Source organism: Lissotriton helveticus, chromosome 10, assembly GCF_964261635.1.
Source record: "Lissotriton helveticus chromosome 10, aLisHel1.1, whole genome shotgun sequence".
Lineage (NCBI taxonomy): Eukaryota > Metazoa > Chordata > Amphibia > Caudata > Salamandridae > Lissotriton > Lissotriton helveticus.
The window spans coordinates 606,280,942-606,299,585 of NC_136071.1; the positions used below are offsets into that span (position 1 = coordinate 606,280,942).

At 42.3% G+C, this 18,644-nt stretch overlaps 1 protein-coding gene across 2 annotated transcripts in view; it reads right to left on the reverse strand.

Annotated features, from left to right (window-relative positions):
- Window positions 1–18,644, reverse strand: part of CLUAP1 (clusterin associated protein 1) — an 839,181-nt gene that overhangs the window by 515,601 nt on the left and 304,936 nt on the right. For both annotated transcript variants that reach the window (XM_078663147.1, XM_078663146.1), the window contains exons 4-5: window positions 16,659–16,838; window positions 15,654–15,749 (exon numbers count right to left, since the gene is read on the reverse strand). In XM_078663147.1, coding sequence (XP_078519273.1) covers window positions 15,654–15,749; window positions 16,659–16,838 — 276 coding nt within the window. The remainder of the gene's footprint in view (window positions 1–15,653; window positions 15,750–16,658; window positions 16,839–18,644) is intronic.

Sequence of the window (18,644 nt, forward strand, 5' to 3'; positions counted from 1 at the left end):
CGCCAGGAGTCACGCAGGGGGCAGCCAGGCACTCGTGAGCACGCCGCCACCGCCAGGAGTCACGCAGGGGGCAGCCAGGCACTCGTGAGCACGCCGCCACCGCCAGGAGTCATTCCAAAGCTGAGAACTCGCGCCGCCGCTCCGGGACTACAATTCCCGGCAGCCTACGCGGCGGCGCGCTCTGTGACGCCGAGAGAGCGCCAGGAGGTGCACAAAAACAGCGCAGCACCCTGCGGAGAGGGGGAAACGCGCAAACAAGCTGCTACTTACCGGAGAGACGCCGCCACCGGCAGCAGTCACACAGGGGGCAGCCAGGCACTCGTGAGCACGCCGCCACCGCCAGGAGTCACGCAGGGGGCAGCCAGGCACTCGTGAGCACGCCGCCACCGCCAGGAGTCACGCAGGGGGCAGCCAGGCACTCGTGAGCACGCCGCCACCGCCAGGAGTCACGCAGGGGGCAGCCAGGCACTCGTGAGCACGCCACCACCGCCAGGAGTCATTCCAAAGCTGAGAACTCGCGCCGCCGCTCCGGGACTACAATTCCCGGCAGCCTACGCGGCGGCGCGCTCTGTGACGCCGAGAGAGCGCCAGGAGGCGCACAAAAACAGCGCAGCACCCCGCTTCGCGGGACGCCCGGGGCGAAGCCCGGGCAAAGGGCGGGCCCTCTACGGCCCTCATCGGCAAGAATCGACAGGGACAGGGCCAGAAACGCTGTCGGACGCTCGAGGCACTCCCTATTAACCAAGTAAGACATTGTCATATTTAATTTATCACCTACACTTAAGGCTGAGGAGATAGTCTTCTGGCTCTAGTGGCAGGATGCCGAAAAAAGGCGCTGTCACTACTACAAACACTATGGAAAATTACTTGGTCCAAACTGTGCAAAAAATAAACATACAGAGGAGAGAATCTTTGGGGTTGAGTCAATCACCAGACCTACGACGCTTGAGCCCCACCATACTTCCTCCCACCGATGACATTATATCTTTAGAGACTGATCTCGAGGATTGTCCTATCCCTCCTACTAACCAGGGCAGGAGTAATCCTTTTGAGAATATAGTGCCAGCCCCTGATGGACTTATTGTGGATCCTGTGAACGATATAGACAGTGAATCTGAACAGGAGATACATGTTTGTCCCTCAGATGAAGATCAGTCTACCTCTGATCATGCCCTTCGATTAGAATGTTCTAGTGCAAAAAAGCTGCCAAAACGGGGAGGGCTAAGGTCGGGGGTAAGGAGGAAGAGGGTAAATATTCCAAAGGCTAAATTAAAGGAAAATGTAGAGGGGAAAGCAAAAATTACTGTTGATGATGACTTGTTTGTAAAAATTGCTGAGCTTATTGAAAGTAAAATTAAAGCCATCATTAATCCTCTAGTAGCTAAAATAGACAAACTACAAACTGAGGTTAAAAAGCTAGGAGGGCAGCAGAACAAGCTAGTGGAGGGAGTTGAAAATATCACTACATTGGTTGTTAATCTGGGCAATAATAGTGGAGGGAATGCTGATGGTGAAGGAATAGATGATCTGTTGCACAATAAACCCCCAATGCAGTTACCGGTATTAAATGCTAATGAATCAGTTGGTAAAGGGGATGGTCCTCTAATAGTTGATATCCCCTCAGCACAAGCCCAGATAACGGACCCCTTACAATTTATAGTTGAAGCTTCACCTGTGGTACTAGTACTAGCAAATGTTCCCCACTTAGAAGCCGGTATAGTAGAATCTCCCACTTCTTTGTCAAACAAGGCATTGCAATGGTTCACAAATAACATGAGGCTGGCCCCGGGGGGGGGCAGCAATTGGCCCAAGAGATTAAGACCGCAAAAAGGGTTCCTTGGTTAGGAAATCGTCCCAAAAAATTTAAAGGGGATTGTGTGGCAGTGAGTTTTTCACATACAGGCGTTTTGCCAAACATCCTCACTAATTTACTCCCGCCCCAACGTAGACAGGGTACTGTTGTCCCATTAACCTTAAAATTCTTCTATGGAGAACAACAGAACGTCACCTTCCCTAGGACCCCTGCATTCGGGTGGGACAACAATCGGTATATGAATAACAGATGGGGCCAAGATCAAAACCTTAATATTGTAAACCATCCAGCTCATTTAGTTCACCAGAATCCTTTTGCACAACCCCTTTCGTTGTCTAACCGTTATGCTCCTCTATCTTTTTTGGACCAAAATGATTGACTTTTGTCTGAACAAAAAAGTCATGAAGAGAAATATGTACCTGTATTTAGTATGCTTACTTGGAATATTGCAGGAATCAAGGCAAAAGTAGGAAATGTGGCATGGACAGATTTTTTGACTAAGTTCGACATTATTGCATTACAAGAAACATGGGACACAAAAAATAGTTTTTCATTAGATGGCTATATCATTTTTGTATTCCAGCAGTGTCTAGCGTTGCAGGAAGAGCCAAGGGAGGCCTGTTAAGCCTTTTTAAAGTAGATATTAAAGGTCTCCTAAAGAATTGTGATTCGGGCTCCGAGCAATGTTTAATTGTTGAACTTTCTTCAGTAGAATTTCCCAATATTTTATTTATAAATTTTTATAATGCCAATGCATCTGACTGCACCCTATATAGTCTAGATAGATTGGATCAGTTCTTGTCAGTCTATAGTGAAAATGTAAATTCTTTTGAAATCATTTTCTTGGGTGACTTTAATATACACCCGTGTTTATTAAGGTGTGTTTGCGATGAAGTAGAATCCCCTCCCAATTGTTCACCTATCCATCTTGAACATAATAAACAGGGGGAATGTTTAGAATTTTTTTTAGCAAGATGGAACTTATATGAGTCTGGGTGCGGGGAGGGGGGGGGGGGTTAGGGCCCCTACATTTAAGGGAACAGACAATGGCTCTATTATTGACTATATATTTATTTCATTGTGTTTTTTAGGTAAGGTTTTAATGTACAAAACTGTGGTTTCTGTTTTCAGCGATCATAATCCTGTCTCCTTGGATTTAGTAACTACTGATCTCATAGGGCGAAAAGATGGTCCTTGTATTAATAAGCAAGCACTCAAAGTTAAAGACCAGGGACGCAGATTGAAATGGGATAGTATAACCCCTGAATCCTTTGTACACGAGGTACTCTCTGATGCTGAGGACGAGGTTGGTGTGTGCCTATCTAGCGAGGTTGAAAATAGGGAAGTGATACTTGCCTTTGGTAGCATCTGCAGTAAGATTAATCGCAGACTGGTTGCTGGCTCTAAACCTAAGACACTGTCCATCAAAAGATGGTTTGCCCACAGATGTTCAAAAGCACATTCTGCACTGCTAAATGCTTTAAAGGCTGTTCCGAAAGACCATGAACTTATCACCACCTGTAGAGCCCAATATAAAAAAGCCATAGCAGATAGGAAAAAAGAGATTAAAGATGAAGCCTGGACCCAGCTCCTAGATCCAGCAATATTGAAAAATAGTGGAGAATTCTGGAAGATTGTCAACCAACCTTTATTTACAGGGGAGGAGAATTCCCCCCTTGAAACTAATATACCTGATGGAGGTTGGATAAAACACTTTAGTGATATTTATTCTGATCATACCAGCGGAGATCCTGGGGCTCAGGATGACAGTATAGCCATTGGGAAGCAATTGCACTTTGAGGCAACGGAAGTTTTACATGCCATAGTTTGTACTCTGAAGAAAAAGGCGCCAGGACCCGATGGTGTTCCTGCAGACGCCTTTAAATGCTTCCCTAATTTTTGGTCTAGATTACTCTGCAGGGTCTTTAATGCATTAAGCCATGATAATATTCCAGAGTCATGGAAAACCTCTATAATTATCCCTGTGTTTAAAAAGGGAAATAGGCAGGATCCTGCATGTTACAGACCAATCTCGTTGATTGACTCATCAGTTAAGATCTTAGGAAGAGTTATATTAGTAAAATTAAATGAGTGGGCTACTGAGAACAGAATTCTGACAAACGTGCAATATGGATTTAGACCGAAAAGAAGTACCCAGGACCAATGTCTTAATCTCCACCTGCTGATAGAGAAATACACCAGGGCTAAAGAGGGGTCCATGTACCTTGGTTTCATGGACCTCTCTTCTGCCTTTGATCTGGTCAACAGATCAAAGCTATGGTCGAAATTGCTGGAAATGGGTTTGGATAGGACAATAGTCAATTTATTGGCTGACCTGCACTCGGGCCTTACAGCAAAAATTAGAGTTACCTCGAGTGGAAGGTGTACTGATGTCTTCGCCTCAGAAAAAGGGGTCAGACAGGGGTGCATTTTGGCACCCCTATTGTTCACACTATATGTGAATGCCTTGGAACCTGCTCTTAGGGACGTGACTCCCGATATTCCGCGTGCAGGGGAACAGGGGATCCCTGTTCTCCTTTACGCGGATGATGCGGTTCTTCTTGCGCGTACCGGGATGGGTCTCCAACGCCTTCTGGACGCCTTTGAAACCTTTATGGGTTCATTAGATCTGAAAATAAATGCGAAGAAATCCCAAATTATGCTTATGGGCAGCGTGGCAAGAAAAAATTGTCACAAAACTTTTCTCTGCGGACAGGAGAAGCTTGCTCGAGTAACCTCCTTCCCCTATTTAGGGATTACATTTGATGAAAAGGGAAACTGGGGACCCCAGGTAAAGAATAGAGTAACTTCGTTAGCAAGAACATCTGCAGCTCTTCAGGGGTTCTCTAGGAAACTTGGGGCCAGGCCAATTGCAGCCATAATGAAAATCTATAATACTAAATGCATCTCAGTAGCATCCTATGGTAGTTCAATTTGGGGATATAGGTGACTGGATCCCCTACAGATCATGGAAAATACATTTTTTAGATCTGTCCTTGGTGTCCCACAATCGACCCCGTCCTACACTGTTCATATGGAATTAGGGGAAGGCTACATCACAGATTTGATAAAAACAGCACCTTTAGTAGCATGGCTGAGGTTGTGGCTTAACAAAGAAATCCCTTTAAACCATATCATCCTGAGAGATTGTCTGTGTTTGGACAAAGTTAACAACATTAAGTGGTTGACATACATCAAGGAAAATTTCTCCAGGTTGGGGAGGCCACAGCTATATTCTGTAATAGAATCTATAACACCCAAAGACATTGCGCTCACAAAGTGTGCAATGAGAGAGCTTCTATCTTTGGAGAGAGAAGAGTGTGAGCTGAAAAAACCTAGTGTTAGGGCCAGTCTAATATTATCTATACCTGACGGCCCAGAAAATTACTTGAATAAGGTGACTTACCCTTACCACAGGTTTATTTTAACTCATTTCCGTTTTAATTTGATACATCTTAATCTTGGTTTTTATCCCGTATGGAGTACCTCAGAAAAGGCGTTACCATGCTCTTGCGATCATTTCTCCGAACAAAATACTATGCACCTAGTGATGTTTTGTAGTCATTACATTGATGCTAGGAGAAAGTTCCTTGTGCCTATTCTTAAGGAGGCTGGATTTATTCAAGTTAAACCTGCTCTTATTTATTTACAGCTTCTACAGACTCCCAAGATTATGTTTTATGTGGCTAGTTTTCTGGTGAGTGCTATTAGGAGCAGGAACATTAGATTAAAAAAAAGCGGCTACTCCTTCAAGTAGTATAGACTGTGTATTTTAAAAGGCACATTGTAATTATAACAGTACTTGTAATACGGACTTATCTGGTCCCAGTTATGTCTGTCATTCTGGGGTTTTTTAGCATCCTTTTAGTATTTTAGCATTTTGTACTTTTTACCTTATATTGATATGAATTGTAATATGCTGCATGATCTTTATTTTTTATTGTATTTTAACTGTTTTTAAATTATGTACTGTTTGTATATGTATTTTAAATAATCTGTATTTTGCCATTGTCTTTATATGATATTAAGTTATCGCAATAAAGTATTTTGACTGACTGAGTAGATTGTCGTAGAGTGGAGTGGCATAGACTGGAGAAGTGTAGTAGAGTGAAAAGGTACAAAGTGGAGTAGAGTGTTGTGGAGTGGAGTGCCATATAGTGTGAGAGAGTGGAGTGGTGCAGAGTGGCGTAGAGTTGTATTAGTGGAGTAGAGTAATGTGTCATAGAATAGAGTGGAGTAAAGTGGCATGGAGTGGTGTAGAGGGAGTTACGTAGAGCGTCACAGAGTGGAGTAGTGTCATAGAAAGGCATAGAGTGAAGCAGGGTGTTGTGGAGTGGAGTAGAGTGTCAAAGAGTGGAGTAGACTTTAATGGAGTAGAGTGTCAGAGTGGAGTATTGCAGAGTGTAATGTCGTAGATTAGTCTAGAGTTAAATCATGTAAAGTACAGTGGTGCAGAGTAAAGTGATGTAGAGTGTATTGGCATAGTGTGCAGTGATGTAGAGTGGCATAGAGGAGAAAGTTTCAGAGTAGAGTGGTGCAGTGCAGTTTGCAGTGGCATACTGTGTAATGGCATACAGTGGAGTGAGTGGAATGGAACAGAGTGGCATTGAGTACAGTGACATAGAGTATATTGTTTCAAAGTACAGTGAAGTGTGCAGGATAGAGTGTAAAGGTGTAGAGTGGCGTAGAGTACAGTGGAGAAGAGTGCAGTGATGAAGAGTAGATTAGAGGTGTGCAGAGTAGAGTGGCGCAGAGTTCAGTGGCGGAGAGTGCAGTGTTGCAAAGTAGAGTGTCATAGAGTGCACTGGTGTAGAGTGCAGTGGAATAGAGTAAAGTGGTGCAGGGTAAAGAGAGCAATGGTGTAGAGTACAGTGGTGCAGGGTAAAATAGAGTGGGGTAGAGTTCAGTGATGTAGAGTGCATTGGTGTAGACTAGAGTATTGTATAGTGCAAGGGCGTAGAATGCAGTGGTTTAGAGTGTTGTAGAGTATTGTGGCGTACAGTGCAGCGGCACAGAGTGTATTGGTTTTGAGTAAAGTGGTGTAGAGTGAATTGGCGTAGAGTGCAGTGGTATTGAGTGCGGCAGAGTGGAGTGGCGCAGGGTAGATTGCAGTGGTGTAGAGTGGAGTGACGTAGAGTGTAATGGCATAGAGTGGAATAGAGAGGCATAAAGTGCAGTGGCATAAATAAATAAATACTTGGACTTTTAGAGCACGGCTAATCATCCAAGAGGGTATCTAGGCACCGTCCATAGGCATGGCGAGATTAAGTGATTTACCAAGAATCACAGGATGTTGAGCTGATGCAGACTCGAACCTGGATCCCCAGCTCCACAGTCGACAGCTCTGACCGTTACGTCACATCCTCTCCCAGAGTAGCTTGCTTCAGATAGGAGTGAAATGGCATAGAGTGGAGTGTTGTAGAGTTCAGAGGTGCAGAGCAGATTAGAGTGGATTGGCATAGAGTTGAGTGATACGGAGTGTAGTAACGTAGAGTGCAGTACAGTGGCATAGAGAAGAATGCAGTGACATAGAACGCAGTGGTACAGAGTAGAGTGGTGTAAAGTTCAGTGGCGTAGAGGGCACCGGCATAGAGTAGAGTGGTGCAGAGAAGAGTGCAGAGCCATAGGTTAGAGTGGTGTTGAATTCAGTAGCAGAGAGTGGAGTGCTGCAGAGTAGACTGGCAGTAAGTGCAGTGGTGTATAGTTGAGTGACATAGAGTCCATTGACGTAGAGTAGAGTGGCACAGAGAGTAGTAGAACAGAGTAGTATAGAGTGCAGTGACGTAGAGTACAATGGTGTTGAGTGCAGTGGTGTAGAGTTTCAGAGTAGAGTATAGTGGCGTAGAGTACAGTGGTGCAGAGTAGATTGGCATAGAATGCAGTGGCATAGAGTACATTGGTTTTGAGCAAAGGGGTATAGAGTACAATGACGCCGAGTGCAATGGTTACAGTAGAGTGCAGTGGCATTGAATCGAGTGGCACAGAGTGGAGTGGTGAATCACAGAGTGCAGTGGCGCGGTGTAGATTGTTTCAGAGAAGAGTGAAGTGGCACAGAGTGGAGTAGGGCATGGTAGAGTGGAGTGGTGTATGGTAGAGTGGTGTATGGTTGAGTGGAGAGTGCAGAGTAGAGTGTAGTGGCATAGATTGCAGAGGTGCAGAGTAGATTATAGTGGTGTTGAGTGGATTGGTACAGAGTGCACTGGCATAGAGTGGAGTGGTACCTCGTAGAGTGCATTGGTGCAGAATGCGGTGGCATAGAGTGCAATGTTGGGTGGAGTGACGTAGAGTGGAGTGATGCAGAGTAGAGTGGCAAAGAGTGCAGTGGTACCTAGTAGAGTAGAGTGCATTGGCATAGAGTAGAGAGATGCAGAGTAGAGTACGGAAGCTTAGACTGGAGTCGTGCAGAGGAGAATGAAGTGACGCAGTGTGGACTGGTGTTGAGTGGTGTATTGTGGAGTAGTGCAGAGTAGAATGGAATGGGCCAATGTGGCGTATTCATGGTGTGGTAGTGCACTGCCATCACAGATGGCACATCTTCAAATGAAATGACCATTGCATTTGCACAGACATATAGTTTTACTAATAAAAGTATGCAGCGCACAAACGATAATGAGTGAAAATGTCTTCACCTAGGTACTGATTTGTTTTGATCGTATTAAAATATATGTTTACACCACACTTCAGAATTACCCAAAGAATGTGCTCCATTACCAGCACATCCTCAGTAGCCAGGATGATTGTCACATAAACCCTCTCACTATGAAGTCAGAGAAAGAAAAGTAAACAACAAGTTCCCTGAAAGACAGAGCCTGGCATTTGACCTCTGTCTTAGAATGCACAGCAAATGTGATACGATAAGAATAAGCTTTAAAGGGCTGTTTACAGAAATCGAGCACTGGTGGAAGAATACAGTAAATAGGGTTTGGATAACGGAAGGAACAAACTCAAGCTAGACAGCCTGAAACAAATAGAGCCAGCAAATAAAAAGCAAGCAAATGTGAGTTACAAACCACAAAGCCAATGGAAAGCAACGGGCAGAATGCATTCCCAGGGAAGTTTTCTGAATGCCCCCAAGATGCCGTTAGCAATAGGCTTCAAACTAATAAAAGAACACTGATAGAGACGTGCTTTCTTGTGGCGAGGAGAGTAGGAATATTAGCTGCAGAGGTGCACAAAGTCTAAGAATGTAGAGTGGAAGCCTTTTTCTTAGATATATGTTGCCAGCAGAATGAAGGCCTGATGGCACTGACAAAGAGAGCTTTAAAGATAGATAGTTAGGTAACTGACAAACAGTGGGGAGTTTTAATATGACTAGAGATGGGGTAGTCCAAAAATAAGGTGAGAAGCACTCTAGAATTCTTTAAGTTGATGAGATAGATGACTGCAAAGCCCATTTACTACTATTTTCCATTAACTAGATTAAAAAAATCCTTGTTGCTACCTAGGAAATGCGTCATATACCTCTTTATCTGATAATCAAATTCTAAAAATATAAAATGGACTAGTTAGAGCCGACCTTTTTGTAGTGTTGGATGGTTTGTGAATATTAAGCAGATTCTTCTTCCATTTATTACGAATAATTATTTAGGTTACATTGCAGAAAGTGCATTTAGCTGCCTCTATTTTACAAAAGCTGTCACTGGATTCATTAGAGATGGTTGGCGTTAAGGGCGGTGCCACAGTTTGTCTTAGCAATGGAACAGGAACACCTTGAAAATGGTTCACTGTTTTCTTTTACTCAAGGGCAGTTTCTGGATTCTTGAATTACACCCATGATAATTAGTTAATAAACATTTTTCAGAGCTCTCAAAATTTGTCATTCATTGTCACTCACCTTCCCCACAAGCCTGTTACATTCGAACAACGAGCTTCCATCAGCTGCTTACCAAACCATTCTTTTTTTAGATTGAAGGATATTGTAACATTGGCCTTTCTTCTGTGCCATAAAGAGGCCTCACAGTGGCATGAGGGACCCATTACAAATAACCAAATGAAAATTAATGGATAATATAGACAGGGGTGTCTGGCATGGCTCACGGGTGGCAGGGCTCGCGGGTGGCAGGATAGGGGTTGCGCATATTAAAAAATATATATATATATAATAAACGTACCATTGCGCCGGGTCCCACATCTCCGCTCTTGCTCTTCTCCCTCTCGGACGGAAGTACAGCCAGGCCCCACTGACCAATAACAACGCTGCAATGCAGCGTTGTGATTGGTAGGCACCCAGGTTCCCCAAACCAATCACAACATTGCAATGCAGCTTTGTAATTGGTTTTGAGCATCCTGGTGGGACTCTCAACCAGGGAATGGGAGCCTGGGTTTGTTCTCCATGCAGGGTGTAATTCAGCCTGCATGGAGAACAGGGAAAGTGCGCATGACTGGTTTGGGCGGCCCAAGAGGGCTGAACATACAGTCTTTACGCACTTAGGAGTGGGCAAACCACTCCTCCCCTGCCCTGCTCCAAGAGCAGAGCAGCCCTACCCACCCACCCGCAAAGCAGCAGTAAGCATAATATAATACAAACTTAAAGTTATTATCATTTTATGCTTCTTCGCACTGCTTAAAAGCAGTGGGGCGACGCCCCTTCGCCATTTCAGAGGAGCCGCCACAGAATATAGATTCTATGATTGTTTCTGGTGAGCGAATCCTACCAATTCATATTTCATTCCATTGTTTAGGCCTTGAGGATGCTATGACTTTATATTTTTACGACCTAAGCTGGCTTTTGCTTTCAAACAAAATAAAGCATTGGGAAAGCCAACAGGTCTGACGTTGACTGCCAGTCTTTTGACTTTTACAGATTGGCCTTGTTCAAATTTATGCAAAACATACGGCTGAGATATTTCTTATGAATCTCTCGTATTATTTAAATAAAGTCAATACACATGTGAATGACACCAACATCTATATGACACTTGATTCAGATCCTACAGAAGCATTTCAATCTATTCTTCATGAAATCCTCCCGAAAGCTGCTGACATAAATTGGATTAGTGATTGTACAAAGGCTTTTGTCATGGATCTAATTTTAAATACACATTGGAGAGAGGTATAGTTACATGCACTAGATATGCTGACAGGATTTACAGTTCTCAGATTATGTGTTCGTAGCTGTGATTGTTTCAGTGCATATAAACACCTATATATTGTTCTATTACAGAGACCCCTGATGAAGGGTCACATGACCCGAAATGCATTGGGTATTATAAGTCACCGCATGATGAAGAAAAATATATTTTCTGGATATGATGCCAATATCTGAATTGTTAGAGTGAATATGAATGAAGCAAATTCATATAATGAAGAACTGAAGAAAAAATGAATGAAAGGTAACTTAATCGACTACTTTGAATGATGATTATTGTTTGAATTCAGCAAATATTGTATGAAGAACCTGCGGGTCGCAGTAAAGTGCGTCTGGGAGCTGTCAAGTGGGATCACTAACAGCACGTATGTGAAAATGTTAAATGTGCTTTTTCCATATTGATACCCACAAGAGCAGTGGTGAAAAATCTATATAATCATCTACATACGTTAGCTCTTCATCCCTCATGGAGAAGTAGTGAGGGCTTGAGAGAGTTTGGACCAATAAGCACCAACAGAATTGATTTTCTTCAAGCTGTAGCTTATTAGTCTCACAGTAGCCCCATATTCAACCATATATGTCATTATCAGCAGACATTTACAGTCATATATTTTTAATAAGGGCAAAATAGGTTTTACATGCTTATGGGCCACAGAATATGTTGCGAGTTTGTGCAATATTAGCCTGATTATCTAGGTTATCCATGAATGTAACACATTTTTGACCACTGAGCCCATCGAGGTTCAAGAGAGCAAAACAGCTTCATATGCTTATAGTAAAACCAGGATGGCATTGAGCTGACATTTGGCATATCCTTCCCTGATTAAAGGCCTGTAATGTATAGAAGGATGAAAATGTGGGCCAAGACACAACCTTGACGGAACTCCAGACCAACTCGAAAAGCATTATGCATTCTAACTCAGTCCTGTACCTTACTGATGTTGTAACCCCACAGTATGAAGCACATAAGAAGTCCACCAACTACTGGGCCAAATGCAAACGAGAAAGAATATTCCATAACTTAGACCATGTAACCCGGTCGAAGGCACTACTGAGATCCATAAAGGAGAGAAAAAGTGCCCCAATCTTAACCACTGTATATTTGTTTATAATGACAGGTTAGTTTAGACACTGTCCCTGTGTGCTAAGCCCCTCCCAAAAGCCATATTAAACGACTGTCATAGCATTGGTCTCTATCATCCAGTCTCCTATCCTATGCTAGGTTATGCAGCCAACTTCCTTGACCATTGAATCTGACAAGGAAATTGGCATATGGCAGCAGGGATCTTGTTTTGCACTCAGATTATAACTGCTGCGTGCCAGGAGGTGGGTAATTAGGGGCTGACTGCTGAATTTAATATAATGGTAATTATTAGTGCAAAGAACAGAATGTTTTTCTTCTAAAGGTCCATAGTGACTCCGTCTGGGCAAGGGGTCTTAAGTGGCTATAATGACTTTGTGGAGCTCAAATCTGATATCTAGTGGGAAAGATGGACGGCCTTCAGCCAGTATGTCTTCCCTTTCTGTACCAAGGCAATAAATAGTTTTAAAGTGCTCCACCCATGAGTATGCATTAATATTTGTTCCTACCCTCAGATTGACATGAATCATGTTTATCCAAATTGACAACCTTTCTTGGATGGGGCCAGGTATTATCATTGATTATATCTCTCCATCATGGTCTATGAATTTGTATGTCCAGTCAGATAGACAAAAGGAAACAGTCATAGCAATTACAATCCCAATATACTTGCTTTTAGCTTGCCACTGAGTGTAAAGGGCCCATCGGTGAAGGGAATATCTGATTTGGTCATAGCACATAGGAGACTAAGGATTAGATGGTGGGGTGCTAACATCCTGACTCTGCTTGCCACTAACATTAGAGCAAACCTGAATCTGATTAATAATCTGATTATATGTTTTCTAAAGACCAATCTAAAGCGTATATTGTTACAACTTTTGCCACATAAGAGCAACCATTTTTTATTTATTTCATCATCATCAATCAATGTTTATTCACCCATTACATTAAATCAAATTGTTAAAACCTTCAACAGTTAAAAAGTATTTCAGAAAGTTTAAAACATTGTTTACAGTGCTGTCAATTAGCATGTCTTGGGGATACTACAAACCGGTCTCTGTACTCGGCAGTCCGGCGCAAACATGACCAGAAAGGGCATAAAATGGGGTATTTATGAAAGTAACTTGATTCAACCAAGTCACAGAGCTCTAAAAAGGTCGAAACTAACATACAGAAAATTCAAAACATCAAATTGTAGTATTTAAATCATAATAGATATCACATTAAAGGTTGTTTCTGGTGGAGCATCACCCAGCTTTGATTTTCTTTTTCTTCTTTTCTGTAGTCCACAATTATTACAACCTTCACCCCATCGTCCCACCTACTACCTCTGTAGTTGCCTTCCATCTTTTCCTCACTAAGGTTTCCCATTCGGTTTCTCTTGTCCTTGATTTGCTTATTACAACAGCTCTTGAAGCTCTTACACACATTAATAAAGAAGTCTGCTTTGTCTCTCGCGCTACATAATTGTTTCATAAAAATCTAAACATCTGAGATAAGAGTTTATCATAAAATGTTTTTGATGTTTGGTACCAGTGTTTTTTATTGGTATGACTGGCTACCAGGTTAAGGAGTACCCTGACAGCGAATATGTTTTAAGTCTAAAGAGCAGGGCTGCAATATTAATTGGACTGATTATTAGAAATTAGTAGCCAACATAAGCCACCAGGTTATGGAGTTGCCCAACTCAACCAGACAAGATGTACTAAATCACCAAACTTAAACAAATGGATCAACACACTCATCCAAGCCATCCTAATGGGGTTATGGTGTCAACTGACCTAATAAAGTGGAATATCAAAGTCACCAGGCCAAATACAATGTTGTTAAGAAGTCACCTGACCAAAGTCAGCATGGCTGAAAAGTAATCAACAAAAGGGATTATTTTGTCATCAGAACTACCATACACTACAAATTTAAGTAAAGCAACTGCAGAATACATTGCCTTGAGTGCTGAGTGAGTAGAGTATTTATAAAGCATTACATCTACGCCCTGAGGATTCTTGACAATAAAATATTACAGCATGACACCCTCAGTCCAATGATCGCCCAACTATAAACAAACAAGCATTGGCATTGCCAATAGGTCTCGCTTGTGGGACCTTATAAGTATTTAGTTTTGCAGCACAATATCCTTGTTGCATAATCGGATATTGTGCTGCAAAACTAAATACTTATAAGGTCCCACGAGCGAGACCTATTGGCAATGCCAATGCTTGTTATTTAAGCAGGAAAATCCACCTTAAGTCGTTTCAGTCCCTCGGTGACGTGCAGCGCCATCATAAGTGCCTGAAAATACTGCACACGTGTTATTCACACCAATGAAAGATTGCATTAAATTTCCTTTCCACCCATGCGTTAGCATAATGACAGTAACAACATTAAATGCATGTGTCCATATTGTAATAATAAAAATATAATCAGCGATCAAAATGGGTGAAGTGCAGTAACTGAAAAAATAAATATGACATGAATAATACGAAATTAAAATGGAGTATCTGCATCAGTGCATATGTGGGTAAAATATTTTTGGTTGTGTTTAAAAAAGAAAGTTTCTGTGAACCTTTTTAATTTTTTTCACTCCCATGATTCAATAACTAAAATTCATCGACGCAGGGCTGGTACGAGCTTCTGCAATTGACATTAAAGTTACACCTGAAATCCCTCTCATTGCTATCTCCTGCCATCATCTCATCAGTGCCGGGCTGCTTGGCTGTGCTTCACGAACTATGAAGCGCGGACGATGGGGGAGGGGTTATGGGAAGGAACGGAGCATATTAAAAAGTTGTATCGTGACATCCATAAAGCAGGCTTCACTTGAGGGAGCGGCAAAGAGTTTGGCAAGCTGCGCAGCCACCATTGTTACTGCTGAAAGTAAAGACGTATGAAAAAATAAAGACGTGTGGCTGATTTCAGCGAGCCACAAATAAAATAAACGAAGGCGCTGCCGCCATTATTTCAGCTGAGTGTGCCTTGCATGAAAAAAAAATAAAAGTTTGGGGGAGAAGTGTCCTGCCTGCAACAGCTTGCAGGAGAAAGCAGTTTAAGAAAATGGTGCTTGGAGGCTGTAATAACAAGCACGGCCTGGGGGAAGCTGGCTGGGGAGGGGGAGGAGAAATGCAAGGAAGGCTGTGGGCGTAATTAGGGGAGGAGAAGCCGAGAAGCCGCAGAGCGCACGCTGGGCGAAGCCCTTTGATGTGCTGTGCGGTAAATGGAGGGAGGCTGATGCGCGTTCATGTTTGAACACGTGGTTCACATGAACTTCATGAAAACGCCAGCAAAAAGCTGGTGGTTTCATGATGTTTTCGCCACTTGAATTCTCGCTCCGCTCGATGCGCATGCGCGCATCGATAGGTCGCGAGACCTAAAAATAATTAATTTTCAGCTCTTTACTAAAGGAAATGAGGCTACTCTTTTACTGAAGGTCAATAGTGAAAGTGTTTCATAGCTTAGGGGACAAGACAGAAAGGGATCTACCACCTGATCTAGATCTTCTCACCCCAGGAACATCTGAAAGCAGTAACTTTTGCGATCTCACTGATCCAGTAAATGATTTCTTCAGAGAAACCGCAGTAAAATGTAACTTTTTCCGACATCTATGCCTTTATAGCAGTAACATAATGCCTTAAACTCGATCCGTGTCTTTACAGCAAGCCAATGAAGAGACTTACCCTAAGGTCGACTTCTTTTCCAAGCAGATCATAGAGGGAAGCACCTTTGGAAGTAATCTCAGAAGCAAGTTGCCGGGCAGCCTTCAACTCCGTGATCTGGAATGAAAGGAGGATAGTCAGCAGCCTGAGTGAACTTAGCTTCTAAAACTGAACATTCTGCATGTGAAAAAAGTGATGTGAAGGAGCCATGATTGATATGCGGCTCGTGGTGTTGCTACCCATTCCAACCAGTGTTGCATGTGCAATTCGGGTAGCATGTAAGCCTGCAGCGCCATCGATGTGCAAGTCATTATTTTTAGTTTGGCACTCTTCTCTGCCAGCTGTGGCAGTTGCATATTTCCTTCTCCCATTCAATTTTGAGGAGTTATTGATATTCTTTGTGATCATAAAAATTTTTTATCATCATTTACATGTGCAAAGCACAATTCACGTAAAGCGTCCCACCAAGGTATGAATTTGGAGTTTTCTCAAAAGTGTGTTGTGGTATTTATCTGTACCACAGTCTTAAAGTTTTTGGCAATACTATGAAATCCATTTCACTTTTCAGTTTCTAATCAAAGCATTTGAACGTTTGCAATTGTTTTCACATATTCTGAAAATGGTGATCACTGGGAAGAGGGATAAGGAAGTTTGGTTTGCTTTTTTAGGGCACCTACGTTTACAACTAGAAGATGCTCGCGAACGGCGACCCCAGGACATTAACAAACTTATAAGCTCTGTTGAAGGCTGTTTCTCTATTTAACTTCTCATTTGGGAGGCCTACACTTTAATAAGATGCAGAGAATGCACACAAAGCCAGGAAGGTGTCAGTGCTGTTCATTCAATGACTGTGCATCCCAAAGAACTGCCCCTGAGTCCATGGATACTCACAACAGGGGGTGTTAAGTTCTGTGAAGTACAACAAACACGCCTTACAAATAAGAGTATGTGGAACAATGTGGAGGGAACAACTGAATGGCATCTGTTATGCATTCCATCGATATGACACCTAGCTATTGTGCTTACTTTTGAGCCAAGATCAAACTTGAATTTGCTGCTGTCTTCGTCTCCCGCCTCGGAGCTCTCCATGCCTTTTGTCCTCATGGCGCTGTACAAAACAGACGTGATCTTCAGCAACTCCTTGACAGCATAGCCATCTGCCTGGTATAGCTTCTTAGTATTCAGCTTGATGTGAGCCTTTGTGGCCTGTGTGGATCAAGATAAAATCAATATCAATTTTATGTGACCATCATAATGCAAAAGAGCTAAGACCATGTTATTTGCTAACTCTGCCTTGGTACAAAAGGCCTACGAGACTCACAGACCAGAAAACATTTTCTTAAGATGACCCACTGCATCCCCACTTACCAAAAGGACACATTCAGTTTACATCTTGCGCAATTTACTTTTGATCCCAGAGAGAACGTGCAGGAAGAGTACTTCTCTCTTTAACAACGCTCAAACCTGTGAGTGACTCAAATACTGTACGCGAGATATCTTTCTACCATTCATTTATTTCTTTCTACACTTTCACATACTACTGCATATCAATAGATGCCGGTACAACTGAATTTTCCACCTTGTACATTCCCTAATGGACAAGAGTTTTAAACAAGATCGGTCTCTACTCTTACTCCCTTCATCCTTCTCTCCACAAACTGAGTTGGATACCAGAGATCCATCGCTTCAATTTCTGTACTGTTTTCGTACTTTTGTGCCAAAATTAATGCATTTCGATAGAGACTTGCATTTTGCTTCCCATGTTCGCGAATCTCTCCACATCCTCCTATGCTTCTAATGGGAAATATAGATGGCACTCTATTACTCCTTTATTTTGTTCTGCCTAAGAGCTCAGATTTAGTTTAGAGGAGATCAAGCTCTGGGAGTATTTCAGAGAAATGTTCAATGAAATTGGTTATAAGACATTAGCTTGACAATGGCATGATACTACTTTCTCTATGCCTTCTTAGTCGCACTAGGACAGGTAACGGAGTTGAGTTCATGGCCATTCTTACGGATTAACGTTCACATGTTCCGCGAACCATGAGACGGAAGTTGCATTACACCAACTACACTTTTCCTCTCCTCTCGGTACTGCATATGATATAGGTGAGAAGAGTTGTAACTCTTTCTTGTCGTTTGGTTTTCCTCGCTTACCATTAGCATCAAATAAGGTTACAACGCCATTGTGTCGCCTCCCACATTCTCCAGTACAGATTACAACATATACAGATATAGTGCTCTGTCCTTTCATTCTACCACTTTCATTGTACCCCTTGGCAATTGGGGATTACAGCAAATGGAAACACAGGTTCCCCCAATAAAATCCAAAAAGATTTTTAAAACATTCCCTTTTTCCTTAGATGTAATTAATAGATTGATGCATATATAGTTTACCCAATTAGGTGAAAACAGAAATGGAAAAAGATTAACATTTATTGGTTATTGCTATCCTATTTTAAAACAACCTTAGTGTTTCAAGCTATATGCAAGCATGAAATAAAAAGTATACAATTGAAATCCAGCATTAAATTGCATGATCGGGTTTCTATTAAATGGAGTGGTCCTCACTGCAAGTACAAGATAAAGCTCCCTTTATGTATTCTACAAGACCTTCTGCTTCACAGGAACCAGGCACAGAACTGAACCTTTGACACATTTTGCTAAAATGTAGGAGTGAGGGAAACTGCACTTTAAAAACAAATTATGCAACATTTTCACAAATATTAAGCAAAATGATCCATATTTCTTGAAATGTCCTTTGCAGGTATCTCAAGAGAAAATTGAAATTGAGGGTATGCCTCACACTCAAAAGTAATTAAAGATAACGGCAGGCGACTGGTTTGAGGAGAACATCTCTTTTGGTGACAATTTTACTGATCCTGCAAGAAATAATCTGCTCGAACAGTGTCCCGGAAAGGAAGGGGTTCAAGAGGAGTGACATGAAATCTCATACCACAATAGTAGAAAATGTGTGATTTTCGGCCAGAGTTTTGTAAATTGTGGCCAGCA